Here is an 18231-nt window from a genome sequence, read left to right on the forward strand (position 1 = left end):
CGTCTCCTTGTTGACGTCCTCAGGAGCGACACACAGATCTAGCTTATGGCTTGATGTTTCATCTCTTGTATATAAAAAATATGAATATTTCGATTACTATGATTATTAAATGTATGAGATTATAACAGTTGTTACACAAAATGGCTAAATTTTGCCATTAAAAAGAGCTCATAGTGGATTTTGTAATAGAGTTTTATGGAAAGGGAGTTAGTTATACAATTTTTCTAAATATCTTCTGATATGGGTGTTGACTTCTCAAGTTCAAGTATGTTTATTGAGACAAGAAAAAATACATCTCAAAGGGATAGAGTAGCTTAGGCTATTTCTGCCCCCTTCTTCTTCAAGTCCGTCAAGGAACTCACAAATTCAGTGAATACAAATACACAAATCACAGTACAAGAATCCCATTTAACATTGCAAAAATAATATATTTTAGGAGTAAATCCTTGTCTATGTTAATATTTATTAAACAGTTAATGGTGATGACTTCTCAATTTGTGTAGCTAACACAATTGAAGGCTTCTCTCCAGTTCCTTGTAGATTTTATACCAGTCAGTACAATGAGTAAGGGCTCTGAGTATAATTGCGTTTATTACACTACTCTTATACCTGTCTGACCATTCATACACATTCCAGTGTTGGTGGGTTTAGTATAACTTTCTGTGGTGAAAGTTGTATTAGGTTCTCACGTAGACATGGAGGAAAGAGAGTGTACCATCGAAGCCTAGTTCATGAGTAAAGTTAACTCGGATAAGTAGATCCTTTAATAGCGACAATTCTAGTAGTTTTTTTTCACAAATACGTATATATTCTCGATGTATCTGCAGTAGATGCGAAGTTTCCCTGTGGTATTGAGGGTTTTCTAGTGTTCATATTTAGAGTACCAATGGGTTTTATTTATATTTTTAATACAACAAAAAATAATTACTATAATGATTCGATTATTTCTGAGGGCCATTATTTCTGAGTGGGCTCAAAAATTTATTCCCCTAATAAATGCACATTGTTATCATTATGATTGACCAAATCTAGTTCTTGAAGGCGAGATCAGTTGTGAACGCCAGCTAGCGCACAAGTACAAGAGCGCCCAAAATTAACACATAAGACATGGAGAGACAGGCGTGTAGCTTCTGACTTTGTTTTTATTAATTAATATTACATGTTAAGCGTTTACTCTTAATACATATTATTATATATAAGTATAACTATCACACAGTACATGTAATAGGAGTCTACCCAAAAACTAACTCTGCTTTCAGACAACACTCAGCTCCCTTGTTTAAATCCCTAAACTTGCTTGAACTTGAACCTAAACTTGCTAAATATTAACTCCCTCCACACATTCTCTTGTGTCAACTACATTTACAAAACCCTGTTCTTAAATGCAAACCATGCTCTGAAACTCTCCCTGGACAGATGTAATAGGACCCATTATCACCACACCAGAAATAAATATCTCTTTGATATCCCCAGGGTCAAACTTAATCTGTGTAAACACTCTATGCAAATTAAGGGACCTAGTCTATGGAACTCACTCCCTAGTGAATTGAAAAACTGTAAAACTTTTGCCTTATTTAAAAGCAAAACCAAAAAGTACCTAACTTCATCTTCTTAGTTTCGTACACTGAGCTTTAAATTTGCTCTGTACCTAGTGTTACCCAATCTCCTAATTTTTATGTAATATCAAACAACCTTATCATTGTGTTCATTGCTGTCTTCTTTTATGTGCTAGCCATATGCTGTATTGTGACTACCAATTTTTGTCAACTACCATTCAAGCTGTCATTGCAATCAATCTTATATTGTTTCTGCTGTATTGTGCCTAACAATTTTTTTATCAACTACCATTCAAGCTGTCATTGCAATCAATCTTAGCTACCTATGTGCTTTAATATACTGTACCTACAATTTTCTCTCAGCTTTTTTTTCATTTCATGTAATGTTTCATTTTTTTTTGTCTATAATTTTTGCAAGTATTTACCTCCTTAAAATTTTCTTAGATTAAGGACCTGCCCGAAACGCTGCGCGTGCTAGTGGCTTTACAAGACTGTAATTACCATATTTGTATCCTCACATTCCTTATGTACATTCTTGTATATGCATAAATAAATAAATAAATAAATAAAACTGTCCACAGTGAAGTGTTTTGTGCGTTCGACCATGTTTGTGGGCCTTCAGATACTAAGTGTAAACACTGGCGGGCGTCGTTCTTATGAAGCCAAGATTATGTCCATCACATCACTCAACTTCATTTAATAACTATATGCCTGTTAACTAGAAGATTTTAACTGTTAATAGTCTTACATTAGGGTTGTAATATTGAGTAAGTATATATATATATATATATATATATATATATATATATATATATATATATATATATATATATATATATACCCTTATCTATCCATATTTCAACTATGGTATTTGTGCTTGGGGCTCTACTACCCAAAATCACTTACGTCCTCTAATTACTCAACACAAAGCTGCTATTAGGACAATATCCAACTCTGGCCCCAGACATCACTCGGTACCCCTACTCAAATCTCTGAATATGTTAGACATTAAGTCACTGCACATTCTCTCATGTGTATTATACATATATAAAACGCTAAACTATAATGCCAATCCTGATCTCAAAAGCTTCATAGAAGGTTGTAACAGAACCCATGAGCATCACACCAGAAATAAATACAGTTTTGATATTCCTAGAGTACGACTTAATCAAACTAGAAATGCTCTACAATCAAGGGGCCCAGAATGTGGAATGACCTTCCTAACCATGTTAAAGACTGTACCTCTCTCAACCAGTTTAAGTTAAAAACGAAGCTATACCTAATAAATTCCCTGTAACCTACTTTACCCTTCTATTGTCAACCAATGTCTGTTTTTCTTTAAAGAGCGCTGTTTGTCGACATAATTGTATTTGTGCTGCTTTTTCATCTATGTTTTCATTTCTTGTTTTCATTCTACTCATTATGCTCAATTAGTATTAAGCTTGTCATTTAAGTTTATCATGCCCGAAACGCTTTGCGTAATAGTGGCTTTAGGCATTGTATGTACTAGCCCTATCTATAAGTCCAACAATCTTTGTAAAATTTTCTTGTATGTATGTACCTTACCTAAATAAACATTTATTTATTTATTATTTATTTATTTAATGTCAATTATGTCAATTATGTCAATATTATGTCAATTATGTCAATATTATGTCAATATTATGTCAATATTATGTCAATATTATGTCAATTATGTCAATATTATGCCAATATTATGTCAATTATGTCAATATTATGCCAATATTATGTCAATTATGTCAATATTATGTCACTAAACAAAATATTGGGCTACTTTTATCACCAATTCGCTACTTTTAGTCCTTCAAATAGCTACTTTGAGGATGTCGGATGTGGCAACGGTGATGGAGACGGTCAGTAGTGTGTAGTAGTGTGAGAGCTTGGTGACGTGTTGGGTAGTTGTGCTGCACTCTGCACCAGTCCTCACCCACACTTGTCTCCTCACGGGTATAAGGGAAGGTGTACAAGGTCAGCAGCCTTCCTCTCCATCTTGGTGTGGTATCTTGTGTTGTGAGGCGTCTGACCATAGCAACCATGGGCAACAAGAGCAGTCTGATGCTGCAGGAGCAAGATATCAAGGATATCCAGGCAGAGACAGGATGTGAGTACTCTATAACTATATACGCTATTATTTTTTTAATTTAATTTTGCCCTGAAGGGCTAGTTTATTGGGCAGAGCCATTCACCCTGAATGACCATACCGGCATTATTAGTCTGCTTGATATAATCTACTCAGCCCTTGACAAAACTGAGTTCATTGACCTGAGAAAGGTCTTTGATAATGTCAACATTAACTACCTTTTACTTAAACTTCACCACTATGGAATCCGAAGCCTTGATCTGAACTATACTCCATCATACATACTGAACTATACTCTGTGACAGACACCAATATATTGCCACCAATGACATAACCTCCATCCACTCTACCACTAACCGTTCAGTGCCACAGGGCAGTATTTTAAGACCTCTCCTTTCTTATAATTATAATAATTCATTTTGTTGGGACAGGCAATCAACCAGACAGCCAAAGTGTATTCATACACGTTCGGTTTATATTGAGGCCGCCCCCTCCCCCCCCAGATCGAATTACTGACCCTTCCCAAGATGCAACCCCACAAGAAGCTGACTAACTCTTACTGCGAAGTGAATAGAGCATTAGGTGATAGGAAATACGCCCAACCATTTGTCTCTTCGCTCGATTCGAACCTGGAATTCTCAATTGTGAGTCGAAGAACAAACCTGACTGTACTATTGGGACCCTATAATCATCTTATAGATGTCACTTGTATACCAAATATGTGTAACCTTTGAGCCTATACTATTTGCTGATTATATTCCCATTATTTAGACCCCAACCCATACACACTAAATAATATTGTAAATAACGAATTAAATAAGGTCCATTCGTGGATGTCAACCAATAAACTCGCACTAAACAAAGAAAAGACTTACTATATTTTATTTGGAAGTAAATCATCAAACCAAATTTAACTTCAGATAGATAATGTTAACATCAGCATTAAAAATGAGGGAAAGTTCCTTGGCTTGTACATAGACAAGAGACTAAACTTTAGCACCTACATACAACACATAGTCAACAAGTCTCAAAAACTGAACTCAAAACAAGTCTCAAATAAAATAAAATATTATGTTATCCACACTGCTCTCCTTTCACTTGTAGTGAGTGTATTATGTTAATGTACTCGCTCCAAACTCTCATTAGCTTAATGAAATGGGTTTGCTAAGTCTACTTAATCCACAAATGACAGATCATACATCTTCCCTAATTACAGTTAACACTCATCTCAGCCTATTAGGTGAGGTGTGGTCCGATTATGTAAGCAATCGAGAATGGAGTATATCTACATTATGGGCTATTCATGCTCGTGCCATGAATAGGTGGGTGGGTGGCTCAATCTTCATCAATCGATTAATCTACAGATACAGCCCCGCTCCTGTGCCAGGTAAGTCCACTACGGGCTCACCATGGCTCATGCTACTTGAAACATTTTGTTCTGAATAGCTGAATCCTAAACAACAGCGAGTAATCAGCAGTATAATTTCAACAGTGGTTCAGTTAACTTCAGTACAGATGCTTGAGAGTTACCGCACAAAAAAGTCAGTAGTTTCAAAGCGTTATATGACAGAGTGCTGGGAAGACGGGACACCACGAGCGTAGTTCTCATCCTGTAACTACATTTAGGTAATTACACTTGGGTAATTACACATTTAACCTCAAGAATGTGGGCCTGCAGACCACTGAAAGCAACAGCCAAGTTGAAACTCTAGTTTTAGAGATAATTGAAAGTTGAAGTTATCGACAATGAATAAGGTAGTTCTAATTCATTAATATTCTTGTATGTTTTTATTAACATTGTTTAGCATTCGCACTCGAATATGTAAAAGTTGAGTCAATATGTGTTGAAATGAAGTAAAGAAAAAATAACCCCCAAAAAACAAAATAAAGGAATAATTCTGATAATTATAATGATTTAATTCGAATCCCTTTACTTCTTATGGGAAAAATAATTCCGACTTACGATATTTCAACTTGCGATACGTCTCTGGGAGCGGATTACCATCATAAATCGAAAGCCCCACTGTATGTAATTATATACAGTATTTATATATACAATTATATATATGTAAACACCGGTATTATATGAAAAAATTTAATTCTATACACTATATTTAATTCTAAAACTTAGCAAGTATTTTATTCTTTGATTTACTTGGTCTACAAGATTTTGAGCTACTCTAACTCTTTTTCAAGTTTTTCTTTTTCATTTTAACAGTTTTGCCAAGTCAAATAGAACGACTCTACAGTCGTTTCACAAGTTTGGATAAAGGGGACAATGGCTCGTTGTCTCGTGAAGATTTCCTCCGCATTCCTGAGTTAGCAATTAACCCTCTTGGTGACCGCATTGTTCATGCTTTCTTTAAGGCAAGTAATTTTGTTTTTGTTTTATATAAATTAGATATTCAGAGTGTAAATAAAGCTTCATATGAATATGAAAGGCACATTTCAGAGCAGAATTATTAAGTTATTCCCCAAGATAAGTATCCAGTGTCATTAAACCAGAAATGTGTACAGTATAGTCAGGCAAAATGACATTCTGCACTGGCACTGCAGGGAACTGATTTATAATATAATATACATGTCACATATATGAGCCCCATAATTTTGAGCATAGCGATGTTCCACACATTGAACTATATCAATTCCACAAACTACACACTTTTAAATAATATTACAGCAAAAAACAGAGAAGAAACGAATGAGAAACGTCAAAATAATTGTGAAACATTATATTCGTGCCAACTGCCACCCCACGGGATGGCGGGGCCTAGAGACCTTGAGTGCTCCACTGCTCATAATTTGCTCAACTTCCCAACTCCATTGGGGCTAAAGGATGTCACATACAATATTTTTTTTTTAGTTTCCCATGATCAGAGACTGCATTTTAACAATATAAGAAAATATTTTTTTGGAAAGAATTTATTTTTGACGCACCACGGGTGTATCGTATTTTAATGCAGAGCAGTGCAGTGGTTAACCCTTAAACAGTGCAAAACATATATGTATGTTGGGAGTAACTGTCACGGAATGGTGCACATCATATATTATTGATTTGCATATTTAAAATAGTCCTGCACATACATAGAGCTTGCATTTGCTTCCTCAGACCACCAGTAACCATCCCCTGTCTTGAAAAAAAATCTTGTCCCCTCACTTTCCTTCTAGGGCCTTAATAAGAAAATGATGACCATTGCCAAGTGCTCCAGGTAATACATTCACCTTCCTTGACGCTCGTGTGCTGTGATTACAACTGTATTATAACCAACAGTATTCTGCTTTCATATTATCAATGTAAACTTCATATTTTCAGAGAAAAAGATAATAGCATTGTATAACTTTAGCTAAACAGTACAGTACTAGTGTTATATTGGTAGTGGATCTATTACGTATAGTTATTTTAGATTAGTTATTTTTTTTTCATAAACTCCTACATTTCGTGCAATATAATGTTAAAGTTCAGTATTGTAAAAATGTATAATGTAAAAATATTATGTTAAAGTATTTTTACTTCATATATATCTCAAATACTTTACTATGCTCCAAGTAATACATTGTAAAGTATTTGAGATATATATGAAGTAAAAATACTTAAAACATAATATTTTTTACATTATACATTTTAACAATACTGTACTTTAACATTATATTGCACGAACAGTAGGAGTGTATGGAAAAAAAATAACTTAAATCTAAAATAACTATACCTAATACAGTAATATCCACAGCTAATATGACACTAGTACTGTAATGTTTAGCTAAAGTTATACAATGATATTATGTTTTTCTCTGAAAATATGAAGTTTACATTGATAATATGAAAGTGGAATACTGTGTGTTGGTTATAGTACAGTTGTAATCACAGCACATGAGTGTCAAGGAAGGTGAATGATAAGATAATATATCAGCTAACTTTATCTAATATTAAATATGGTCTCTTTAGGACTGGCATTAAATACTTTTTCAATGTACCAGTAGTTCTGTATATTATTTTTAACATTTTTATTTGTTTATTTTTTGGCACACTGTATTTTTAAGATTATCAGATTTTATTGCTATATTGTATGTATAGTACAGGTATTACCTCTGATAAGTGTTAAACCTTTCCACCCACTCTCTATACAGAATGTACTAAAGGTGTGCCCTGCTCAATAAATTGGTCTTTTGATCATATTAATTTGCCAATTCTTGTGCATTCATAGTTCCTGATTAATTTGTTTTTAACTCACAGTTCACTCTTAAAAGTACAGTGCAATATGCAGTATCTGGCAAGTGAGCCCTGCATGGGATGGTGAGAGTACTAGTAACATGTGGCAAGTTATTTATGGTATGTACACGGGTTGCAAAGGGTTACATCTGCTAGCAATAAATGGCTCTGTTTATCAAATAAGCTACTGAAATATTTTGTTGATCTGTGTAACAAGTAACCATAATGGATAACCAATTAAAAGTAACAACCAAAAAAATATAGTGATTTCCAATACAGTATTAGAGAATAAAACTACTGTAAGTAAAATCATAGAGATACTGCACAGATATATCTGTGTACAGACAACCCTCAATTTGCTGAGTATTAGAGATTGCCAAAACACTAATGCAAGTAAGCATTTTTAAACAAAGTATTGAAATACACAGGTGAATTTTGCCAGTTTTCTAAGTGGATTCAGTGCTGATTTGCTAGTATCACCTGTGCAAATTTGCTAGTCAACTGCATTCTTATCATTGTGTAGGGTTACCATACATACAGTACTATGTTCTTGTATTTAATCATATGTCTTGATCATTGGATATACAGTATTCCAATGGTCTGAATATATTTTTGTATCATTGTACTGTATATCCCAAATATGATGGACTTCACTTAATTGTGTATTATATTTTTGCTGAAAAGTGTAGAACACATTTAATTTACAATATAACTTACAAGTTTTGATGGTATATAAAATGCAATTTGAATTTCTTTTTCAGGAAAGTGATGATGATCATGTGAACTTTCGTCAGTTTGTGCGGGTCTTAGCTCGCTTCCGGCCAATTAAACGCAACCAAGACAATAAGCTTAATGCCAGAGAAGAAAAGCTGCGATGTAAGTAATGATTTATAATATAACTTTTAGCCTGTAAAATTAAAAAGGTAACATGCATACACAAGTGTTTTTGCAGAGTGGTAGACGGTTGGAACAAGTTAACCCCTGCACTGCGCATCTTTTATAATGACATTCCCAGTAATACAGTTGTTTGTTCTCAACACACAATTGAGAATTCCAGGTTCAAATCCTGAGCAGGACAAATGCTTGGGCACATTTCCTTTCACTTAATGTACCTGTTCACCTAGTAGCAAGTAAAGTAGGGGTACTCAGGAGTTAGTCAGCTTGTTGTGGGGTTGCATCCTGGGCGGGGTCGGTAATTCAACTCTTGGGGGAAAGGGGGGAAACCTCGATAAAACCCTAAAGTGTATGAATACACTCTGGCTTCCTGTTCCCAACAGTGAATTATAAATTATTCCTGTGGTGCGCCAAAAATAAACTGTTCTAAAAACATTATTTGTTGCTTTGATATTGTTAATTAGCACCTAGGAAGCACAAAAATTCAAATAAAAAAATCTATATCTCTTGTAGTTTAGCTATAGTGGCCTTCAGAAGTTGCAGATTTTTTATTGGAGAAGTTGTCTCCAACTTCTGGAGTTGTCCTGAAGTTGGGACAACTCTGTCCCAGCTGCTTGAGCTCCTGCATCTTGTAAGGTACAAGATTGAAAACCGTACCCTAGAGTACTTATAAAACCACCCTCTCTTACTCTCCTATAAATAATGGGAGGAATATATATGTACAGTATACATATGTTATTGGCAAAATCGCTGGAGCGAAAATAACCAGCTCTGCATGGGACAAGAATTACACCTTTCGGGGTACAATTTTACATGGTTTTATTTAACAATACAAGATTATTTTACATTGGATTGTGTACACTATTGTTATTGTCTTTACACTACCCTTTCTTCCCCCCTCCCCACTGGAGGGTAGCACTAACAAACGTGATTGCTAGTTGCATGGAGTTTTGCTTGTTTGGTTTCTTTCTCGGGGAGTTATTTTGATCTTTTACGTTGTAGATTGTACAGGTTAGCCAGACAGTGGTCTATTTTAATTTATCTACCTTTTTGGGTCTTTTTCCTGGTCGATGGCAAGTATGACATACAGTACAGTACTTTAAATGTAAAGTGCTCATAGGCCATTGCTCTCTGCACCTCTTTGATGGGGCCAGGTTTTGGCTCGTGGGCCCCATTAGGCATAAGGATTCCTGTGACTAATGACCCCAACCTCGTATAGCACACATCAGTTTGGTTAGCTTCGGGGAACCTCCGGGGCTCGCCTAGAAAAGGGCATTCCATTACATACAACGCTCCTTTTTTTCTAGTTTTCTGTGATCATAGAACTCATTTTAACAAAATATAAGAAAAATAAAATTTGGAGGGAATACTTTAATTTTGGCGCAGCACAGCTTTGTCACAATTAAGGCGGTGCAGTGCTGAGGTTAAGAAATATATTTTGTTTTGTTTTTTGCAAAAAGTGATTTATCATATCTGCATGCTGTTGATACTGGTACCTTGCTTGAAAGGATCATCATGGAACATAACCAAATTGTACATCCTAAAGATCCTGTATATGCTTGAAAACACACTAAAATAAAATATAATTTATGAATACACCTGTATAAAATGTCTTAATATTTTGGTTAGCATAAACAAACATAAAAGATGTTAAATTTTGGCTTCATTTATTCATTGTAAGACGACTTCAGTTAGTCAACATTTAATAATTGTTCGGTATATTCAGATTTTTTGACAGTTTTTAAGTTATTATCCAATGCTATACTGTAGTTTCCCTTTTTCTCTTTCCTAAAGTGTCAATTACCTTTAGCCTATCCATATGTTCATATTTTAAAATAGATGTATGTACAACTGTATGAGAATTCTAGGACTATCCCAGTCACCTGGCAGTGACTGGGATAGTCTGTATCTCCTCCCCATCCTTCCCCCTCCCCTCCCTCTTTCCCACCCACTTTCTATTTCCCTAGCCTACCCACTCTCCCATTTGACTCTGACAGTCAGACATTTCCATTTACATAGAAGGGATACCCAGCTGTACCCAGGTCTCTTTCCCCTGTTGGTCCTTGCACTCATACACCCCTGTCCTTTTTCATGGTTTCTTCACCACTCCTCACCACATTCCCTTGGTCTTCCCCCCTGTTTTCCTCCCTCAAGCAGCACTGAAACAGCTGTATGGGTCTTGAATGGCATTTTTCTTTTTTTTTTTTTTCTTTTCTTATAATCATTATTAAAATTACACATTAATCACACTACATATATCACATTTGATTCCATGAAAATGGCATGGTAGTGTTTATAATTGCAAATATTTCTTAAAGCATTTAACTTTGGCCTACTCCAACCAGCTATGTCTGTCTCTTACCCAAAACCATTCCCCTCTGCAAATTTGGGTGAAGTATTTGACCTCCCACTTTGGATACGAGACAGACAATATCTCTTATAGATTTATGTGCTTTTAGATGTATTATGTTTTGAGAATTGCAATACTGTATGTATTTTATACTGTATGTATTAATGTTTTTGGAGCACTCCTCCAGTTGCCTTCAAAATGTATGATCTTGATGACGATGAGCGCATCTCTCGGGAAGAACTTCTTGCTGTTCTCCATATGATGGTTGGAGAGAACATTAGGTATGTAAGAAAGTTTTTGTTGCCCTTCTGCAGTGTGTTCATGTATATATTAGCTCCATTAGTATTGTACTGTATATAGTATCCATAATGATAGCCAATAGTCTCAAATTATGTGGACCTGTGGATTTGATATTTACAATAAGTTGAAACACACTTAAATATAATGTTTTAAGTTTCTTATTTTTCTTGGTCTTTTTGTATTAAATCTGTCGACTACAGATACCTGACAAAATCATTTTCCCGGGTCAAATGAATGTGGACAGGAGGAAACAATTTGTACCCTTGCAGCTATCTGTATCCAATTTTTTTTTTTTTTTTTTTTTTTTTTTTTTTTTTTTCTCCCACATTGCACCTATAAAATCCTGATTCACAAGGTAACTATGCTTTTCACTTTGAAAAAATTAAGTGATGGGACAATTAATTGGAATTGAGAATCTGAAAAATCTGAATTTTTCAGTAACAGAAATCTAGAGAAATTTATAATGATTTCTAATTCTTAATGATTCTTTAACATTTAATAAAAAAATTAATTTTTAGTTTTGGGTAAATAATTAAATTGTTTAAATTATCATTAACAATCAAGTATTACACTCTTCAAGTTGTATTTTGTTCACTAAAAGTTAAGAATAAATTTATTTTGTATTGCTTTTATGACTGGGGCAACCCTGCAAGTAACTACATGGTTAGCGCTATTGTGTTGCCAGCTCTGGGACAGAGCAGGTAGTGCGCTCCACTGCTGCTGGATCAGGTGAGTTGTATCACTTGTGTAAACATACAGACTACACCCTGCAATCATTTTAGGTTTTGTTTCACATTGTCATCAATAGAGTAAATACAGTATAACAACTAGATGAAATAGGGAAGTTATATCATGTAAACATTTTTCTGACTTTTCCTCATTAAATTTAGTTAATATGAAGCACTTTTTACTGTAGAATTATTTACCATAACAATTTAATATATAAATATACATAGCCTAATATTACTGTAGTATGATTATATTGTATTTGTTTTTATAATTATAATACAGTATAGTATTATATTTTTCTTTATTTTCAGAACCCAGCTATGGCAAGTGATTCTGGTCTCGAGCATAAAAGCTTAGCACAGAAGTTATTCAAAATTGCAGATAACAACCCATCTAAGGCAATATGTCAACTGTGACTTAACAATATCCAGAGGACCAAAGTTGGTTACTTTACAACAACTAATACAGTCTGCTCTAAAACACTTTAGTATAAATCATAGCAAAGAAGTACGAGTAAAAAGAAAATAACACTGCAGTACAGTACTTCCAAATTTTTCTAATACACTTTTCTAATATTAACTAATGCCCCAAAAAAAGTTGTCATAGAATTTTCTAAGGAACTGACTTTAAAAAGATGTCGTTAATAAACGTCAAATTTTGGGATATGAATGACCACGGAGCACACAAAATTCATGAATCTATTGGAGAAATGATAGTAGACTTGCGACCTTTCTCTATTGCGAAAGATATTGGGTTTATAAGACTTGTGAACTGTACCTGCTCCAATTGTCAAATTCTTTTCAGACAGTATTAATAGAATATATTGTGCAGGATATATATACTGAATGAGCATTAGAAAAAAAAAGATACAGAAGGAAATAGATAATTTTTAAGCCTAACAGCTCATTGGATCACTAGTAACTATGAACTAAGGAGTGCTAATCTGAGAGACTCGCCATTTAACGTTTTATATGGCACACAATATTAAGCAAATGCCTGAAAGACACCATGAATCGATTTAATATTCCTTATACATAATAAGAACCATGTTATTTTAAGAGGTAATACAGCTAATATTGCTGCAGGAGTTGCACAAGCTGAATATGACTCATTACGTTGTTTTCTGTACATCTTGCAATTAACCCTTATTGATGTCATGTATACCTTTTGATGGTGATCACTGTCCCTGTTGCCTGGTCTCTGACTAGATTTATGCAAAAAGTCTCCTCCAACTAATGCAATTAATCCTAAAGGCCATCAGTAAGGATTAATTGCAAAGTGTGTAGAAAATAAGGTAATGTTTTCTACATAACCTTGAACAATAGGCCTCCTGCATCGAACAGCCGGGTTGCTAGTCAACCTGGCCATTCGACATCGCTGCTCGCAACCTGATATTTGAGCCACAGCCTAGTTGATTAGATATCCTTTGTAGGCGTTTATAAACTTATCTTTTGAATACTGTGAGAGGTTGGCTAGTTATGCTTCATATGTGTAGAAGGGAGTGTTGAAAAGCATTCTCACAATTAATCTCTTGCCTTTCTATATTTCAATGGAATAGGTGATAGATGAGAACTCCTTCCTGTGAATTTGAGAGCTGGTCAGTCAACTGCAGTCAATTTCCCAACAATTTGGGCAAACTTGGCCTGTTTGCCCAAGTGCGGATCCAGTGGCTTTCTATCTTTGAGAGGTGTTATTTTTGGATTGTGTGGCATTTAAGGAAGGCTTATTTTAACTTGCCTTGGGGTGGTTGACTTCTCTCTTCTTCTTCCCATGGGCTAGCTTCCTCCTGTGTTGAAGTACTTTGTGGGCCATGTCATCATTTTAGCTTCCATATGAGTGCTTCTGCCAAGTTCCAGCCCTTCTCAATTGTCCTGGCCCCTTCTTCCCCAAGGACTTGCATCTTCCTATTGATATTGCCTTTCTAGGGGGAACCCCTTGTAGCTCCCTGAAGCTATCACATACTGACAGTGTACCATCCACTAGATTATATCAGCCACAGAATTCCATTGGCCGACCAGAGACTAGCACCAGAACCTGGCCTCATAATGAAATGCCAATTTCTGGGCGAGCCCCCAGAGGCTCCCTGACACCCTCCCTACGGTTGGCGTTTTTTTTTTTTTTTTTTTTTTTCATTCAAGAACTTGTTGATGACGGCCCAGCTCTCCTGGGCCAGCTCCCCCTCAATGAAAGGGGAGGTGGAGCTAACTAGCATGGGGCTGGTTGGACAATATTTTGGTCATTTGTTTTCTTGTTGGAGGGGTTCTTTTGATATTTTGAGGGCATTGGTTGCATTTTTTAACCATGCAGTACTATTTTGATTTGCTTACTTTTCTGGGTGCTTCCTTGGTCAATGGCATGATGATAAACTTTACATTTAAAGTGTTCATGAGCCATTGCTCCCTGTGCCCCTTTGAGGGGGGTCAGGTTCTGACTCGTGGTCCCCAGTAGGCAACAAGAACTCTGCAACTGATGACTCTAACTAATATGGCACTTATAATCAGTAAGCTAGCTTCAGGGAGCAATGGGAGACTCGCTCAGAAATTAGTGATTAATTGCAATCAATGCTGGTTTTTTATGACATTGATTAACTTTCACTACAGTATTTTTATTTACTTTTCGTGTCATGGAAAAAGAATTCCTTGAAACATTTTGAAAGTATTGTCACCCTGTTCCACAGTTTGTTATACAATCCTTCTACAAATTAAATGAATATGTAATACAGTACAATGCTGTACTGTGTTTTGTACTGTAACATTTATTTGATACAATAAAGTTTTATTTGTGTTACAGTGATGAACAACTCAACAGCATTGCAGAACGTACTATTATCGAGGCTGATCGTGATGGTGACCAGATGATAAGCTTTGAAGAATTTTGTGATGCATTGGAGCGTACGGATGTTGAACAGAAGATGTCCATAAAGTTCCTTAAATAAGAAGCAAATGCCTTTCAATTAACTTTTTAATGTTCAAGCTCTCTCCAAAAATAGTTAGTACTAATTGCTAAAAGGTAATTATGAAAAGGATTCATTGGTAATTTAAAATTGATTATAATCGAGAAGAATTTTTTTCTCTGTGATACTTTCTGAAATAAGTATAGTACTACTATTTAGTTATTTAAAAGTTTGCTCAGCTGCAGTTCTAAAATTTCATGGGGTATTTGAACATCGATAACTAATTTTGTGAGGGGATGCAGTTTCTTACTTTTCAGAGGCTTATTTTCTTAAAAGCAATCACAATGCAAGGTGGCTAGATTTAGATGAGTGGAACAAATCTGGAGAAATCAAGCACTTGTTGTAAAGTTGTTTGTAAGTTCCAGTGTAAGTTACATAGCAGCTGAAACTGCTACACAGTATTTATAGCAAAGCTGTCTTAATTTAGTACTTTGGTATTAATTTCTTTTCATATATGTACCTAAAAATACAATGCTATATAGTAAAAATATATTCAGTTTTCTGTATTTTGCAGGTAAACATTTAAATTCAAACATTTCACTCGAGTCCATGATATCAATGTGATAACTTGCAAGGCTGTCCTAAATCTGCAAATACAGAACTTCATTCTGTTGGGGTGAGGGTTTAGACATTTAATTGCTCTTAGTAGTAAAGTGATGCCATGATATATGCCATTCCATATACAATAATAATGAAATGTTTCATGTTTAATACTATGTTAAAATCGGTATTTTTTTTTCATATTTTACTTAATCAGTGGTTTGGGAGCGACGTTCAAAGTTCGCTTAATATTTAAGCCTTGGAACAGGTAGTGTTTATTTATGCCATACTAAATAAAAAGTGATCCTGCTGTATATCTTTTTATAGATGCTGAAAGCTATTCTTGGAATTTAAAGTATTACAAAATATCATGGCTTTAATCTGGTCTTTGAAAAAAAAAGTCAACTGCAGATGTGTATTGTATATTAGAGTTCAGATAAAATCTACATGGCTCACTATAAATATGAGCAATGACTTAAATTGTTATATGTTCTGATAGAATATACTTTGTTATACATTTTGATATACTGTACTATAATGTATTGTTTAGAATTACTGTATTCACCGTTTCATGCATTGCCTACTACCAGCTTATGTGGTGAGAATTTATTGTTTGTTCACCTATTTTAAACCCTCTTAATATCTCTCAAACCTAAATTTAAATACACAAGGGAAAAATCTTGGAAATTTAGCATTTAAACTGTGCTAATTTATAAGGCCAAAAGGAAATAATTTTGTTGTGATAAGATGGAGAGAAGGCATGTGTGTAATATTATGTGTGGTGGATAATACAATATTTCCTAGTCAGGTACCTTGTGATAACCTCAGCATCAGTTGCCCATTATCAAGCAACTGAATGAGCATGTAGTAGAACTGTAAAGGGTTAGTGTATAAATTGTTTTTAATTTACCCTTTTGTCTAGCATTATTGCTGTGACATCAGCAATAATCTCCAACATCAGCTTCAACTTGTGATTGATGCCATGTCATCCTGGGCCACTAATAATGGTTTCAAATTCTCTTTGACTAAGACCTGTGCTATGACTTAATCAGAACCAGGTCATTCTTCGTCCCCTTTGTCGCTCTATGGTAGTCCCCTTTCGTATAAAGATTCTGCTAAGCTTTTGGGAGTTAATCTTTGACACTCATTTGTCTTGGTTGCCCCATATCTCTTACCTCCAAGTTAAATGCTCTAAACCGCTTACCCTTATTTAATCTTTGTTTCGTACTTCCTGAGGAGTTGGTAGATGCACACACTATTTACACTCTTCTCTTGTACTATCTAAACTGGATTATGGCTGCCCTGCCTACTTCTCTGCCTCTCCTTCGGTTCTTTATCATCTTGATGCTTTGCACCGTGTTGGGTTTCACCTCAGTTCTTGTGATTTAAATTCGTCCCCCTATCCAGAGCATGTATATTGAAATAGATGCCTTGTCGCTCCAGGATTGTCAAGATCGTTACTGCCTTCATTACCTCGCTAGGTCTCTGCAGCACTCTCATTCTCACTTTTGCCATGCTTTGGCTGTTGCCCTTCCAGTGCATAGTGTTCCATTTCACCACCTTCCTTTTTCTGTTCAGATGTCTCGCTTAAAAGCCTTCCTTTCAGTTTGTGTTAGCAATGTCTCTCCTAGTGTCATTCCATCCTGACCTCCTTGGCAGGTTCCCACTTGTGAACTTTTGCAAGTCTTTGACCTATGTGATAAAGGCTTCCAACCCTCCTCTTGTTCTGAAATGTGTTTTCCTTTAACATTTTACTTCGCACTCTCATTGTGCGAGGGATCCTATGCTACACTTTCTAACTTCAGAATTGCTTTTAAATACATGGATGGCGAAATACTGTACTAAAGAAATTGTTCACGACTTTTGTTAGACCAAAGCTGAAATATGCAGTGGTTGTATGGTGCCCATATCTAAAGAAGCACATCAACAAACTGGAAAAGGTGCAAAGACATGTTACTAAGTGGTTCCCAGAACTGAAGGACAAGAGCTACGTGAAGAGGTTAGAGGCATTAAATATTGTATGCCAAAAATAGAAGATAGAAGAAAAAGAGGTGATATGATCCTATATATAAAATAGTAACTGGAATTTATAAAAATTAATAGGGATGATTTCCCGAGACCTGGAACTTCAAGAACAAGAGGTCATAGATTTAAACTAACTAAACAAAGATGCTGAAGAAATATAAGAAAATTCACTTTTCCAAACAGAGTGGTAGATGGTTGGAAAGAATTAGGCGAGAAGGTGGAGGAGGCCAAAACCATCAGTAGTTTCAAAGCGTTATATGACAAAGCGTGCTGGGAAGACGGGACACCACAAGCGTATCTCTCTCATCCTGTAACTACACTTAGGTATTTACTGCTGGGTGAACAGAGGCTACAGTTAAGGACTGGCACCCAGTCAATCCTCCCCGCAAAGATACAAACCCAGGTCAAAGCGCCGGGCGAGTGTTTTACCACTGCACCACAGGGACTGTTAGGATCCTTGTAAAATCGACAACATGGGTTTGCTAAAAATAGTTCCTGCCTTACACACTTGCTCACATTTTTGGAAACAGTAACTAGCTACTCAGAGAAAGGACTTCTAGTTGATGTAGTATACAT

The 18231-nt window shown here is 35.4% G+C and overlaps 1 protein-coding gene across 2 annotated transcripts; it reads left to right on the forward strand.

Annotated features, from left to right (window-relative positions):
* Window positions 1–3375: 3375 nt before the first annotated feature.
* On the forward strand, window positions 3376–16525 carry LOC123771673 (calcineurin B homologous protein 1). Of its 2 annotated transcripts, none has more exons than XM_045764309.2 (5): window positions 3376–3678; window positions 5876–6024; window positions 8626–8740; window positions 11296–11389; window positions 14928–16525. In XM_045764309.2, the coding sequence occupies exons 1-5, from the start codon at window positions 3612–3614 to the stop codon at window positions 15070–15072; spliced, it is 570 nt and encodes a 189-aa protein (XP_045620265.1). In that variant the 5' UTR covers window positions 3376–3611; the 3' UTR covers window positions 15073–16525. The 2 variants fall into 2 exon arrangements, 1 of the variants encoding a protein (XP_045620265.1); XR_011224704.1 differs by having other exon boundaries at window positions 3434–3678; window positions 11296–12137; window positions 12449–16525.
* Window positions 16526–18231: the final 1706 nt, after the last annotated feature.

The sequence above is a fragment of the Procambarus clarkii genome, chromosome 75 (genome assembly GCF_040958095.1).
Source record: "Procambarus clarkii isolate CNS0578487 chromosome 75, FALCON_Pclarkii_2.0, whole genome shotgun sequence".
In the NCBI taxonomy this organism is placed as follows: Eukaryota; Metazoa; Arthropoda; class Malacostraca; order Decapoda; family Cambaridae; genus Procambarus; species Procambarus clarkii.

Bases quoted from the DNA above. Each gene is read 5' to 3' on its own strand.
- LOC123771673 (XM_045764309.2), top strand. From the start codon at position 3,612: ATGGGCAACAAGAGCAGTCTGATGCTGCAGGAGCAAGATATCAAGGAT. The intron at 6,025-8,625 runs GCAAGTAATTTT...TTTCTTTTTCAG, and splicing joins TTGTTCATGCTTTCTTTAAG to GAAAGTGATGATGATCATGT. The intron at 8,741-11,295 runs GTAAGTAATGAT...GCACTCCTCCAG, and splicing joins CAGAGAAGAAAAGCTGCGAT to TTGCCTTCAAAATGTATGAT.